The 15,483-nt window shown below is 47.3% G+C and overlaps 1 protein-coding gene across 1 annotated transcript; it reads right to left on the bottom strand.

Annotated features, from left to right (window-relative positions):
* Nucleotides 1-14,457: 14,457 nt before the first annotated feature.
* Nucleotides 14,458-15,264, bottom strand: LOC123410183. Its single transcript, XM_045103081.1, has one exon. The coding sequence runs from the start codon at nucleotides 15,232-15,234 to the stop codon at nucleotides 14,815-14,817; it is 420 nt and encodes a 139-aa protein (XP_044959016.1). The 5' UTR covers nucleotides 15,235-15,264; the 3' UTR covers nucleotides 14,458-14,814.
* Nucleotides 15,265-15,483: the final 219 nt, after the last annotated feature.

Genomic DNA, 15,483 nt, shown 5'->3' with positions numbered 1-15,483 from the left:
TAGCTCGTTAGTCAATAGATGATCATGGTTTCTTGATCATGGGCATTAGATGTCATTGATAACGGGATCACATCATTGGGAGAATGATGTGATGGACAAGACCCAATCCTAAGCATAGCACTAGATCGTATTGTTCGTATGCTAAAGCTTCTCTAATGTCAAGTGTCTTTTCCTTCGACCGTGAGATTGTGCAACTCCCGGATACCGTAGGAGTGCTTTGGGGTGTATCAAACATCACAACGTAACTGGGTGACTATAAAGGTGCACTACGGGTACCTCCGAAAGTGTCTGTTGGGTTGGTACGAATCGAGATCGGGATTTGTCACTCCGTGTGACGGAGAGGTATCTCTGGGCCCACTTGGTAGAACATCATCATGAGCTCAATGTGACTAAGGAGTTAGTGACACGATGACGTGCTACAGAACGAGTAAAGAGACTTACCGGCAACGAGATTGAACAAGGTATAGGTATACCGACGATCGAATCTCGGGCAAGTTCTATACCGACAGACAAAGGGAATCGTATACGGGATTGATTGAATCCATGACATAGTGGTTCATCCGATGAGATCATCGTGGAGCAAGTGGGAGCCACCATGGGTATCCAGACCCCGCTGATGGTTATTGGCCGGAGAGGCGTCTCGGTCATGTCTGCCTGTCTCCCGAACCCGTAGGGTCTACACTCTTAAGGCTCGATGACGCTAGGGTTATAGGGAATTGTTATACGAGGTTACCAATAGTTGTTCGGAGTCACGGATGAGACCCGGATGTCACGACGAGCTCCGGAATGGTCCGGAGGTAAACATTGATATATAGGACGGATGGTTTCGGATACCGGAAGTGTTTCGGGCATCACCGGTAACGTACCGGGACCACCGGGACCACGAGAGGTGGCCCCGGGGGTCCACCGAAGGGGGGGCAACGACCCCGGGAGGTAAGGTGGGCCAAGTGGGGAAGGGAACCAGCCCCTAGGTGGGCTGGTGCGCCTCCCCACTCAGCCCAATTCGTGGGGGGGGGGAGAAAGGGGGGGCAAACCCTAAGCCACGTGGGCCTAAGGCCCACCAGGGGGTGCGCCACACCCCTCCTCCCCCTTGGCCGCCGCACCAGCCCCCATCTAGGGCTGCCCCCCCCCCCAGGAGAGGGAAACCCTCAAGGGGGCGCAGCCCCTCCCCCCCCTATATATAGTGGGCACTTTTGGCCATTGGAGATCAGACTTTTGCCTCTCTCTCTGCGCAGCCCTGCCCTTCTTCCTCCTCCTCTCTGCCCGTGCTTGGCGAAGCCCTACCGGGAGACCTCGTCTCTCCATCGACACCACGCCGTCGTGCTGCTGGAGTTCTTCCCCAGCCTCTCCCTCCTCCTTGATGGATCAAGGTGCAGGAGACGTCACCGGGCTGCACGTGTGTTGAACGCGGAGGTGTCGTACTTCGGCACTAGATCGGAATCGCTGCGAGTACGACTCCATCAACCGCATTCTAGCAACGCTTCCGCTTAGCGATCTTCAAAGGTATGAAGATGCTCTTACCCCTCTCTCATTGTTGGTCTCTCCATAGGAAGATCTGAATATGCGTAGGAAAATTTTGAATTTATGCTACGTTACCCAACATCATGGACATTGGATGTCATTGATAACGGGGTGACATCATTGGGGAATGATGTGATGGACAAGACCCAATCCTAAGCAGAGCACTAGATCGTGTTGTTCGTCTGTTGAAGATTTTCTAATGTCAAGTATCATTTCATTAGACCATGAGATTGTGAAACTCCCGGATACCGTAGGAGTGCTTTGGGTGTATCAAATGTCACAACGTAACTAGGTGATAATAAAGGTGCACTACAGGTATCTCCGAAAGTGTGTGTTAGGTTGTATGAATCCAGACTGGGATTTGTCACTCCGTGTGACGGAGAGGTATCTCTGGGCCACTCGATAATCCATCATCATAATGAGGTCAATGTGACTAAGGAATTAGCGACGGGATGATGCGTTACGGAACGAGTAAAGAGACTTGCCGGTAACGAGATTGAACAAGGTATAGGTATACCGACGATCGAATCTCGGGCAAGTATCATACCGGTAGACAACGGGCATTGCATACGGGATTGATGGAATCCCCGACATCGTGGTTCATCCGATGAGATCATCGTGGAACATGTGGGAACCAACATGGATATCCAGACCCCGCTCTTGGTTATTGACCACAGAGGTTTCTCGGTCATGTCTGCATGCTTCCTGAACCCGTAGGGTCTAGACACTTATGGTTCGATGACGCTAGGGTTATTTGGGAATAGTGTACGTGGTTACCGAAGGTTGTTCGGAGTCCTGGATGAGATCCCGGACGTCACGAGGAGTTCCGAAATGGTCCGGAGGTAATAGGAAGTAAGGATTTGATCGCTGGAAGTGTTTCGGGCGTCACCGGTTAGGTACCGGGACCATCGGAAGGGTTCTGGGGGTCCGCCGGGAAGGGCCACCCTCCCCAAAGTGCTACATGGGCCGAGAGTGGAAGGGAACCAGCCCCTAGATGGGCTGGTGCGCCTCCCATCTCAGTCCAAGGCACACAAGGGGTGGAGAGGGGCCAACCCCTAGGCGTGGAGGGGCTGCCTTGGGCCTCAAGGCCCACCCTTGGGCGCCTCCTCCACCCTTGGCCGCCGCCCCTTTCCCATCTAGGGTTGCCGAACCCCTTAGGGTGGAAACCCTAAGGCTTGGCACCCTCCTCCCTCTCCTCCTATATATAGTGGAGGGTTTGGGCTGTTTTGAGACACAATCTCTCTCTCTCTCTCGGCGTAGCCCTAGTCCTCCTCTTCCTCGTCTTCCGTAGTGCTTGGCGAAGCCGTGTCGGAATACCACGCAGCCCCATTGTCACCACGCCATCATGCTGCCGGAGCTCTCCCTCAACCTCTCCACCCTCCTTGCTGGATCAAGGCGTAGGAGATGTCACTGGGCTGCATGTGTGTTGAACGCGTAGGCACCATTGTTCGGTGCATAGATCGGAATCCACCGCGATCTGAATCGCGGCGAGTACGACTCCATCAACCGCGTTCTAACAATGCTTCCGCTTAACGATCTACAAAGGTATGAAGATGCTCTACCCCTTTGCTCATTGGTTGTCTCCCCATAGATAGATCCTTGGGTGACGTAGGAATTTTTTTAAAATTACTACGTTCCCCAACATCCTTCCACTAAAAAAGGGAAATTCAAGGACACATTGTATGAAAAAGTTATGGAAGCACAAGGTTAGAGCAAATACAAGAGGTGTAGGGCAGGACTAGGCCGTTGCATCAAAGAAACGCCTCTAAATGTCCGGGGACATCCGACCGGGTGGACGCCATCTAGGACGTATTTGGTTCCTTTAGTCTACAGTAGCTGCATTGCACAGCCTTCTCAACTCAGCCTGTTTGAGCAAAAATAGCCTCAAATGCACCATTTGCAAGTTTTTTGGTTGCCCGCAAGCCCTCTTGGCTGCATGGGCTGAACCACACTACGTGGTGTTTGGTTGCCTGCATGTTAGTGGACAAACCCAAGGCATGGTGTTTGGTTGTATGCAACGCATGGTGTGTGGTAACCTCTTTGGCTAGTTGATGAGGTTACTAGCACACTTCGGCACATCCATGTACCACACATCATAAGCAGAGCAGAGCATAAACAAGGCTTCAGCTACTTAACAACATAGTTCACAACGATAGTCCAAACAGTTCAACGCATAAACGATAGTTCAAGCAGACTCGATAGTAGTTAGGAAGGAGGTGCCGTGGCCCTAGTCCCTTCGGCGAAGGCTCCATCGTGCTTCCCGCACTTGTTGACCACCTCAATGCCATCTTCCACCTTGAGGGTGTCGGGAGTCAGGAGCTTGAACGTCACCATGTAGCTGATATTGATCTGATGAACGGCAGCGAAGGTGGCCCAACCCTGATCCAGGGTCACCCTGTCGTTCATCAGCTTGACCGTCACCCTCCAGGAGTAGCCGGTGTTGTTCTTCAGCTTGAACTCAATTGACACCGTGGTGAAGTGCTTGGTGAAGTCCAGGGGCATGGGGATGCACTCAAGATTCGATGCAAGGATGACCTTGCAGAAGTGAGTTGGGCCACCCTCCTCATGGTAGTGGCCGTAGTTGCGGCGTTTGCTACTGGGGGGGATCCTTCATGCGCTCGTCATCGCCAAGTGTTGGCGTCTTCGGATCTTCCTCGGCGGTGGGCGGCAGCACCACCTCGGGCATTGGATGAACCACCTCCTTGCCCTTCTTGTCAACGCCCGGGAGCACCTGCATGCCCATCTCATTGCTCTCCTCGATTTGCACACAATTCATGGAGTCAGGCATAGACAGGGTTCACGGCTCATTGAAGAGCATGTAGTTAAAACAACATGACTGTCACTCTTCCTCCTCCTCATCGCGCCTATATTTACTCAACCTAACCACCACTACTTACCCACCCCCTCTCTTCTCTCACTATCAACCTTCCTCCTCTCCATCAGCATGAGCTCCAGCTCTAGCTCCAACGCCAACTCCTTCCCTTGGGGTATTGGTTGGAGGGCCTTCTTCCTCTGGTGGTCGACTGGTGACCGCACCAAGTTTGAGAACACCATGGAGGTGTGCTCGAACTTCGGCTCCATGCCTCACATGCAGAAGGAATCTGATGATGTGCTCATGAGGGCCACTGCACAAGAGTTGAAGACGCTGATTCCTAACCCAGCGAAGGGCGCGATGGCAGTCGATATCATTCGCTTGGCCATGAATCAGGTCATCTCCGACGACGCTAAACAGAGGAAGAGGTGGTCCAAGTACAAGAACTACTGGGCTGCTAATGACCGTGTGCCGCAGTGTACTGGGAGACGGAAATCGTGTCCTTGGCAGTCATCGGCGGGGAGCCTAAGGAGGAGGAAGAACCGGTGCAGATGCCAGTGAGGGCACCGGAGGCAAGCCATCATAGCTGGCAGATCGACCTTGACTCTGCCGAGGACGGCGACGACCCGCTGCCCCACACGACGATGCACAAGAAAATGAAAGCCAGCCAGTTGACCCGCCGATCTGTACGCCTCAACGGCGCGGTTAGCCAGTGTCTACATGTATGGACTAGTATGAACTAGTATGAAGTGCCATGCTTATCTATCTCTATTCCCCATTCCCCTCTCCGTCGTGCATTGAATTTGCCCGCGGATCGAACGCAAAAAGTAGTGCATGATGAACAGAAAAGTGCTTACCGCCATTGCCGTAGGCCAGGTGATGATCCACTCGCCGGTGATGGAGTCCAGTGGTCTTCTTGCTCTCCTCCGATCCACCGCTGCTGGTGAGAGTTAGGAGAGTGGGGGAGAGTGGGGAGAGGAAGCGGTGAGGGGCGGTGAGGCTAATTACTATCGGCGCTTCGGGAAACAACGCGGCTTCTCGAGAGTGATCGCGCGCATGCAGCTGCCACCGCCCACGTGCACCGCATGGGCCTGGCTCTCGAGAAACTGCCAATTTCGAGCGTTCCCAGTGAGCCAGGCCCAGGAGTTCTTTAAACATCATTCCATGCAGGCCCAACAGTGTATGCAGCCAACCAAACAATACATTTTCTTTCCCCGCGGGCCTGGTTGGGCCTCATGCATGGAACCAAACGTGCCCCTAGTGTTTTCCCTCAAAAGAGCCCATCGATTATTTTTCTATACTACTAATATTAAAATTGCTGAAAAATAAATTGCACAATGCATCAAGAAACCAAAGCTAAGTATTCCAATGCAACAATACTAAAAATATAATTATAATTTAAACACAACAAATTTTGATTTAAAACAAATTAAGTTCAATTCATTTGGACACATATCTTAATTGTATACATGAATATTCATTAAATGCTCTACGAGATCATCCTGAACCTGTGTATGAGTTCCTTGACTGAGAATCTGATGATGCATTTGGAGAATCCGCTGCATTTTGCTCTAGAAGTTGGACAGAATCATCATCCTCTAAAAACTCCCAAACATTACGAACCACCTCACCCTCTCAAAAGGCCGAGAGTGTGTCTATATCCAATTGTTTAGTAGTATGTGAACAATCGCAAAACAGTCTTTGAGCACTCCAAATACCCTCTCCACATTGTTTATAACACTTTCTCATCTTGCAACGAAGTGAGATCTTTTAATTACCTATTGGCTAGAATATGGTCTTGGCGAAGGTCAACTATGAAGGATAGATATGATCAAAAAGATAGCACCCCTTATTTTACTCGCGCCCAGTAATGGTTCAGCTTTACGCGGGAGCTTCGCCCACAAACAATCTTAGGAACAATACAAACCGCTGCACCACATTGATGTCACTGTGATACCCTGAAATGCCAAAGAAAATTCCAAAATTTAGAGGTCATGCGATGCAACTGAATCATGAATTATGGTAGGATTTTATGATTATATTTGTATTGCACTTGTTGAGCATATGACCAGTTCTTCCATTTGGAGTGCATGAAATCCAGGGATCTAGCATACCAAGAAACCCTCTTGCTTCTCCATGTGCGACGAGCCAGGTTGTGGCTTTGGTGTTTTGTCCTCTGAAGTAATCCGGTCCAAACACCTTGACTCTGGATTTGACCATGGATTTGAGGCAGAGTATCTAAAAAATCCGAAGGTAGTCATCCCATGGGTTTGTGATTGTGCAATATGCAAGCATCCCCATAGCAGTCGTGCACTTCTGGAGCCATAGAACCCAATGCTTTGAACAACATCCCGCTTGAGCTTGGGTAATCATTATGGCCCCTAACACATTACATGATGTAGAATAAAAAATGGTTGTTGCATCCGTTATGAAGTCAGAAATACCAACTAAATGGCGCATTGGGGTTAATGTAGTCCTCGTAAAGACCAATGATACGTCTCCAACATATCCATAATTTTGAATTCTTCCATGCTATTATATTATCTGTTTTCGATGTTTTATATGCATTTAAATGATGATTTATATTATTTTTGGGACTAACCTATTAATCCAGAGCCTAGAGCCAGTTTCTGTTTTTCCATGTTTTTGAGTATTTCACATAAGGAATATTAAACGGAGTCCAAACGGAATAAAATCTACGGAAAGATTTTTACTGGACCAGAAGACACGCAACAGGCTTGGACTAGGGGGCAAGGAATTTGTCGGGAGGCCACAAGCCTGCGGCCTGGGGGGTCGCGCCCCATGGCTTGTGGCCCTCTTGCAGGTCTCCTAACCCTAATTCTTGGTCTATAAATTCCCAAATATTCCCGTATCGCCAAAAAGAGCCACGAAAATACTTTTATGTCGCCGGGAGCCTCTGTTCGCGAGAGATCCAATCTGGGAATACATGCCTACATTACATTGATGAATTGGAGCTAGTTCTGTATCACCCTATGTTATGATTGTTGCATGATGAATGCCATCCGACATAATTATCCATCACTAATCCATTGCCTATGAGCTTTCCGCATATTGATCTTTGCTAAGTTACTTTTCCGTTGCTATTGTTATGATCACTACAAAACTGCTACTATCACGTTTTCCGCCATTACCGTTACTTCCATATTACTTTGCTACTAAATACTTTGCTGCAGATATTAAGTCTTTCAGATGTGGTTGAATTGACAACTCAACTGCTAATACTCGAGAATTTTCTTTGGCTCCCCTTGTGTTGAATCAATAAATTTGGGTTGAATACTCTACCCTCGAAAACTGTTGCAATTCCCTATACTTGTGGTTATCAAATATCCATCTCTGTGTAATATTGTTCAACGTAAGGAGGCATACTTGCCACAATATTACAGTCTAACCCTCTAAATATTCAATTCCGGAGAGCTATAATAGGTCATAGATGGGAGGCATGGTTGCGCTTAGTCACAAGACTCATGGATGTACATTTATCGGAGGAGGCCGATAGGCTTCATTGGAAGCTAACACCTACTTGCATCCTTAATATGAAGTCGACGTACTTGAGTCTCATCGACACAATAACAATTCCCAAGTCCAATCATTTCCAGAAGGTGAAAGTGCCTTTGCGTATCAAAGTCGTCATGTGGTTTGTCCACAAGAAGGTGATTCTTACGAGAGATAATTTTGCCAAGCGAAATTGGGGGGGAGTAAACGATGTTCCATGTGTGACCATGATAAGACTATCAAACACCTCTTTCTCCAGTGCCCACTAACTAGAATCCTATGGCAAACAGTCCGTATAAGTTTTAATATCATACCACCGGATAGCATTGATACGTTGTTTGGGACGTGGCTAAATGTGGTCGGCATAATTTTGCTAGACATATTCGTATAGGAGTATGTGCATTAATTTGGCCTATATGAAACTACAGGAATGATGTGACCTTTAACAGATTATCAAATGTTAATTTCTTGCACGTACTCTACACGACATCAGTGCTGATCCGTACATGGTTGTTACTCACTCCTGCGGAAACCAGGGAGACTTTGGTTACTGGGTCCATCCGGTGGGAGATGGAAGCGCGGGATATCTACAACCGATTTGGATGGCGGTCTAGTAATAGGATAGATGGTTAGGCATCTAGGCCTTTTTTTTCCAGTTGTGGCATCTTTTTTATCTCTTTAGATGATTTTGTTCACACTTTGGAGCTTCTTCGGAACCTTTGGACTATTTATTTTCATAAATAAAATGGTTGCATGCATCGTATCGATGCCGAGGCCGGAGGGAACCCTCCTTTTCTGAAGAGGGAAAGTGATCAAGCCTCACGAACCAAATTTTGGAAAATAGGCAATATAATAATTATTTCAAATTGATCCAAGAAAATGTCCCTGATGTTCTAATAAAATATTGGACTTAGATAAAAATGTCAACCAATATTTTTGGATCACAGAAACATTTTATATTGGGCATTTGAATTAATTCAATCCTATTTGCATTGAATTTATAAATGCCATAAATAATTTCTATAGATCCAATAATTCTGAAAATTGGTGAGTGCTTCTCAATATATTATAAGGGGCCACATATAAATTTTCAGGATTTTATTAAATGATTTGTCATTTTTTTCAAATCAAAAACAAATTGCAGAAAATACAAAAAAAAACAAAATAAAAGAAAGAAATTACCTGGGCTTACATGGAGTTTTAGCCCAGCCCACCAGGGGCACATGCGTCTTCTTCCTCCTGCCAGAAGGCAAAGGAGAAGCTCGCCACGGTGTTGCGGCCTTGCGCCACGCCGACAGCAACTTGGCTGCTCCCGTGGACAGCGCGATGACGGGGATGAGTACCCACATGCCATCCGGATCCTTCTCTCCCTCTCGTTCCTCTTCTCTTCGCCCTCCTTCTTCTCCCCCTCGGATCAGAGAGAGTCGTCACCGCCATCCGTCACCATTGCAACCTTCGGCCCCCTCTAGCCCAGCCGCCATGTCCCCGAGCTCCGTCGTTCTCCTCCCCATCTCTACGCCAGAAGAATCGAGCTCAGACGCCCTGCAGCGCCGCCATCTATATCGTCTTCACCGCCGGCCACCAGACGTGTTCGTCGTCGATTCGCCCAATTCAGGCCGTCCCAGAGCTCGACGTCTGTCCCGTACGCATCGCTGTGAGCCACCGTGTCGTTTCCCCCCTTCTCCCAAGATCCTCGCGCCCCCTAGCTAGCTGGCCGTGAGCCCGAGCTCTGTCCGCCACTTACCTCGTCGTCGGCGTCGTCCCAGTGCTCCTTTGCTCCAGCCACCACCCCAAATGGATTTGGTTAAGCCCAGCATCGCGTAGGTGCCCTCCGCCGGCAATTTGGTCGCCGGAGGAGGAAATCCGCCGCCGCCGCCGTGCTCTCTAGTCACTGACTGGTGGGTCCGGTTGTCAGGTGATTAGGTTAAGCCTAATCACAAATTATTTAACCCCCTTAATTTCTGACGCTCGGCCCCGCAGCTAGTCAAAGTTGGGTCAAAGCAGGATTAACTCTAGTTAATCCCTATGTCACTGACGTGCGGACCCCGCATGTCAAATTTGACCTGATCTGGCCTTGTTGACCTGCTGACACAAGTATGAGCTCAACGCAATAAATGATTTTCTGGTTATAAATAAATCCAGAAAATATCCTAAACTTCTAAAAATCATAGAAAATAAAATATAACTCCAAATTAAATAAATAATACATGAAAAATGATCAAAAAATCCAAGAAATTCAATGGTGCTATTTTCATGCATGTTAGAACAACTTTTGTTCCCTGTTTTGGACAAATCAAACAAATGCCATTTAAATAATCATATATGGAGTTTGAATTTGAACCTTTGGTTCAAACTAACTTCATTTAATCCTTATGCTAGATGCATTAGCTCAATCAACAACATTCTACCATGACATGATCATGCATCATAGTGTTGCATTTCCGTGAAGTAAATATTGTCCTTTCTTGTTTGCCGGTGTTGTTCTCCCTCGGTAGACGATGGTTCCGACGATGTGATCATTGACATTGATGAAGACTCATTGCTATCTTCAGAACTGTCAGGCAAGCACACCCCCTTGAGCATTCCGATACAATCCTACTCTCTCGCTCCTGCTCTCTTTTATTGCATTAGGACAAACACGATTTAACTGTTACATGTTCTCGGTAGTTGAACCCATTCCTCTGCATGACCTGTTTTTGCCATAGTAAATAGTTGAAACCACTTAGCATGAGTAGCAACTGCTTGAGCCTTGTTGTGCTTACTCATCCATGCTTGCTTACTATGTCTGCTATGCTTAGAGTCGCGTCGTGTCTGATCCATCTGGACGATGAATCGGAATGGTGGTGTTCATGTTCTACAGTGTGAAAGTAAAGGTGTGAATCCAATTTGGTAAAGGTACCGATGAGAGGCTGTGTAGGAGTACATGGCGGGTTGTCTCATTGGGACCGTCCTTAAGAACTGAGTCCCGTGTATGTTATCCAAGACTAGCTACTGCCGCACATTGGGATCCTTAATTGACTCTCTCGACTTATTAATCACCTAGGTCTCTGTCCAGGAGTTGCAACTAGTTCCTGGTGTTTGTAGGACATGCTAGTAGTCTACCGAGTGGCACCCGTACAGGTGGGCTTGGGACAGACTAGGCATCATGGCCCGGTGTACCAAGCGTAGTACCATCCATCGAGGTGGGCTTGGGAACCCTGTACACATCGTTTGGGACCGTAGAGGAAACTTCGGCCGGAATTTCTTGCGGGTTCGGTCTCAAATAGGCAATAAACCTAGACTAGAGTCTTGTGTGGTTAGTTAGGTCGTGGCCGACACCCACGCTAGTGCTTTCGCTTGAAGGTTGCCGAGATGCATGACGTGCAGTGGTGGGAGCGTGTGTGAAGAAGTACACCCCTGCAGGGTAATCTAATCTATTCGAATAGCCGCGTCCGCGGATATGGACTACTTTGAAACTTATATGGTCATAGACAACTTGAATGGATACTATAAAATATTCAAAATAAGTGTGAGTGCTATGGATGGCCTTCTCGTAGGGAGACGAGAGTGGATCCACAGTGGTGTATTGAATTGGTGAATATGTTGACTCGTGTGCGCTATCCCACCTCAAAGAAAGAACTTGTAGTCATAGTACAGGTTAGCCAAGAGTCAAAGCTGGCTTGCTGCAATCAAACCCCACAATCCCTTCATTGATGCTGATGCATATGTAGATAGTTATGATGTAAGTCTTGCTGAGTACCTTTGTACTCATGGTTGCTTTATTTATGTTTTTGAAGAGAAGATTTTAGTCTCGTTAAAGGTTTCTACGCGATGTGTTCGATGTTAAACAGAATAGCTTGGGAATCCCAGACAGAGATCTGGTTCCTTTGGTAGGCTCGTTGTAGCTTTTCAGGCTCTTCCAGCCACTTTTAGTAGATGTCTGTATCCAGACATGTTATGCTTCCGCTTGATGTTTGTATGACTTGAGTGTCGAGTCACGACACCCCTGTTTGTAATATCATACTATGTTGACTCTTATGAGTCTTTAATAAAAGCTTGAGTCTTATGTTGTGATGCCATGTTGTATCTACACATACCGTGCATATTGTGTGTATGCTATGAAATGCATTATATGTGTGGGATTCGACACCTAGTTGTGTGCCTTTAGTAGTACTCTTTACTGGAAAATGCCTCTTTGTGCTTCCACCGAGCTTTGGTAGCTTGCTACTGCTCCGGACACATTGATTGACCGGCATGTATCCTTTTTTGCTGGTGTGTCTGTCCCTTCGGGGAAATGTCACGCGGTGTAATGGAGTCCATGTAGCTTGCTACGACTCGTCTACACACGCTGATGACCGACACTTGCTTTGCTGGGTTATGTATGCATGTCCTTGTACGGATGTACCACTTGAGTTTATAACTAGTCATGTCGACCCGGGTTCTTTGTCGTTTGAATGCTAGCGACACATTCATATACGTGAGCCAAAAGACGCAAACGGTTCCGGCCAAGGTAAGGTGACAGCCGTGGAGTTTACCGTGCGTGAGGCCGCAAAGTGATGTGATGTGTTACAGGCTGGATTCTTATGATGTAGGATCGGGGTCCCGACATCTATATTTACGGTTAAAACTCTATAGAACCCATATAAATATCTAGCGTAGGTATAAAATATCTTATTTGAGTAAATCTAGTGGAATAGAACTACCTTTTGACCTTATAGGGCAAGTAAAATATAACATGATGATACTATTAGTAACAATTAATTTGTACATTGAAATAAATTCAAAACATCATTGTTTCTGTTTTGCGTTTCTTAGAAACGGGAATGACTTTTACCATATTCTGTAACCAGACTAGTATCCAAGTCCGGAAATTATCAATGAAGCGAAACTAAGGAAAAAAGGATAGATATCCAGGCAAGGCTTGTGGCCTAATTCGACCTGTAGCTAGTTACATTCATTTTGTCTCCACAAATCTTGCTCCCCCATGAAAATAAATCACCATTGATAAAAAATTGAGGACCGTACCTTGTGCTCGATCGAACACCTCACTAGTCACCTGCCATAACATGGTGCCAATTATCACAACATATCTTGTGCTAGCGTCATCACATTCCGCATACTACAAAGCCACACAACTCGCAATCCCATTGCAAACATAAAAATCATTCTCCTAAATAATTTGATAAATTGAAACAAAAACAAGTATTGTTACACGGTTGCCCAACAATCGATTTTGAGTATTTGGCAAGATATACCAAGTCAAGTAAACTACTTACCAAATGATGAAAATCGGAAGGTGCCGCACAAACCTATAGTTGCAACGATTTGTAGAAGCTATAGTTGCCAATTTACCAAATGGAAGGTTGAAAAAAGGGAGATTTTCATTTGTTCCCCCTAACTCGAACCCACTACTCAGATTTATCCATAATTTTGAAGCATGCTCAAATTTTCCCCTCTACCACGAGTCACACTTATAAAAATGCCCTTCCGTGCGGTTACCGTCTAGTCAAAGGGCTTTGCCCGTTTTCTAGACGTTGGTTGGACATTTTGCACTTGACTCTATGTGCCACTTACATGTGGGACCAACTCTAAAAAACAAAAGGAAATAAACTCTTTCTATCATCCTTGTGTTTGTATCACTTACATGTGGGGCCAAATAAAAAAATAAAAAGAAAATTCTATTCTCTCTCTTCCCTCTCTGTCTCTCTCGCAACTCTGGTGTGCAGGGAACCGGCAGCGGCCAACAACACGCAACAGTTTCCAGTAGCAGGATCGCTAGATTGGCAGTGTTGCGCTCACCATCGCGCGTTGACTCGTGCCATTTGGGCGCACAGGAGGCCACCGGACCCAGTCCCTGACGAAGTCCAGCGATGGACAACCACGGTTGTCATAGGCAGCTCACCGGGGACCTGCTAGACACAAAATTGACGAGCGCAAAGAAATAGGAAGCTCTAGGAGGGCACGCCGAAAGCGACGACATCTAACTCGGATGGACGGCGGCGCCCATCGCTATAGATGAGGAAGGAGATGGATAAGCACCAAATTGGTTGAGGGGAAATGTGTAGGAGCTCGATTGGATGCTCTTGGCATGAGCGATTCGAGTATTAAGGGTGTGACGTGCGTGTCCCACAATTTCATGCTCCGACGACCGTCGTTGAGGTCCGAGCCGACGATGTTGTATCTCCCCTCCTCCCCGATCACCTTGTCACGTTCCACGTAAGCATATGGTCCTTTTGACCCCTTTCGTTGATCCCTCGCACCATTTCTCCCTCTAGTGTCGTGCACCGCCCGCCGCCGCCCCTTGAGCTCACTACTCCATGTCCTCCCAGCCATTGCACACACTACGACGACCTCAGTCCACTTCAGCTTTGCGACCGCAGCCTCGTAGGCCTGCTCTGTAGCCCCAAGCCACTCTCGCATCATCCCGCATGTCGCTGTCATGCCTTCAGTACATGCCAAAGTTTAGCGATCGTGGTTACAAATTGGTTTAGACTAACACACCCTTGTTAAGCGGGCCACTAACTCATGGCCCCTCTTCTAACGGAAACAATTAAAACCTATTAAGAGACAATGACATGTGCCCCTTTGAAACTAATAAGCTCTACTCCTTTGAAAAAACAATGCCAGAAATATCGGAAACCAGTAGGCTCCAGCTAAGTGTAAGAACTATGAGAAACACGTGGTGCCGCATGTCCAAATTACATGTGCATTATTGAAAAAACAATGGTAGAAACATGTAGAAAAGGATTCGCCGTCTTAGAATCAAATTAATATAGAGGATTCATGAATAGACGGTACACGATTGAAAATTAGTCAGCCGTTCGAATCACGCATGAAGAATGCAGGGCCAAATTTCTTGAACGCATCACACAACAACACAATCAGATCATGAGGCGGCTGAATGAATCACAAAGGAACACACACAAAATTCTAATCAATAAACAGATCAAAGAAATAGAAATATGATCCCAGTACGGGGGAGGACCTGGTCACATCTTGGCGAAGGAGGCGGAGGACCCGGATCGGTCGTAGTAGTACTCCGGGAGGGCCTCTGGGCGAGAGAGCATGAGAGGGCGATCCTTGGCCTCCTCAGGGTCGTAGTCGCCCTCGTCGTCCACGGTGTGGATGTGAATGCAGGAGAACCGCTCCATGGAGGTGAAGAACGCCGCGGCAACGCTCGCGCCCATCCAGATCGCGTACCCCTCCAGGATCCCACCACTGCCGATGTCATTGTTGTCGCTGTCCATGGCTGCCGTCCGACGAAGGCAAGAAGGAAAGAGGGGAATGTGGTGGAAACGGTGGCTATCCTTGCATTGTCGTTGAACTTTTTCTGGGCTGTTTTGGCTGTGTGCCCAAATTGGGAGAGAAAGATGGAAAACGAACAGGAGAATGCGAAGCGTCCCGTACATAGTGGCTACTTTTTGAACTTCTACACCTATTTTTAGAATCAACTTCTACCATTTGTTTCTTTTTAAAGGGAAGGGGAGCTTTTACAATTTTTCCACTACCCCTTAAAAAAGAAAAATATGGCACGCCCAACTTAAAATCCAGACCGTCTAATTACATCATTAAGGGCCTAAATACGTTGTTAAGGAAACGATTACCCACCAAGTCGCCCACGTCTTCGCCCTCGCCCACCTCCGCACCCGCACCCGGCC

This window comes from Hordeum vulgare, chromosome 1H (genome assembly GCF_904849725.1).
Source record: "Hordeum vulgare subsp. vulgare chromosome 1H, MorexV3_pseudomolecules_assembly, whole genome shotgun sequence".
Classification (NCBI taxonomy): Eukaryota; Viridiplantae; Streptophyta; class Magnoliopsida; order Poales; family Poaceae; genus Hordeum; species Hordeum vulgare.
Note: the sequence above shows the minus strand (reverse complement) of the source record. Positions and strands in the feature narration are given on the sequence as shown.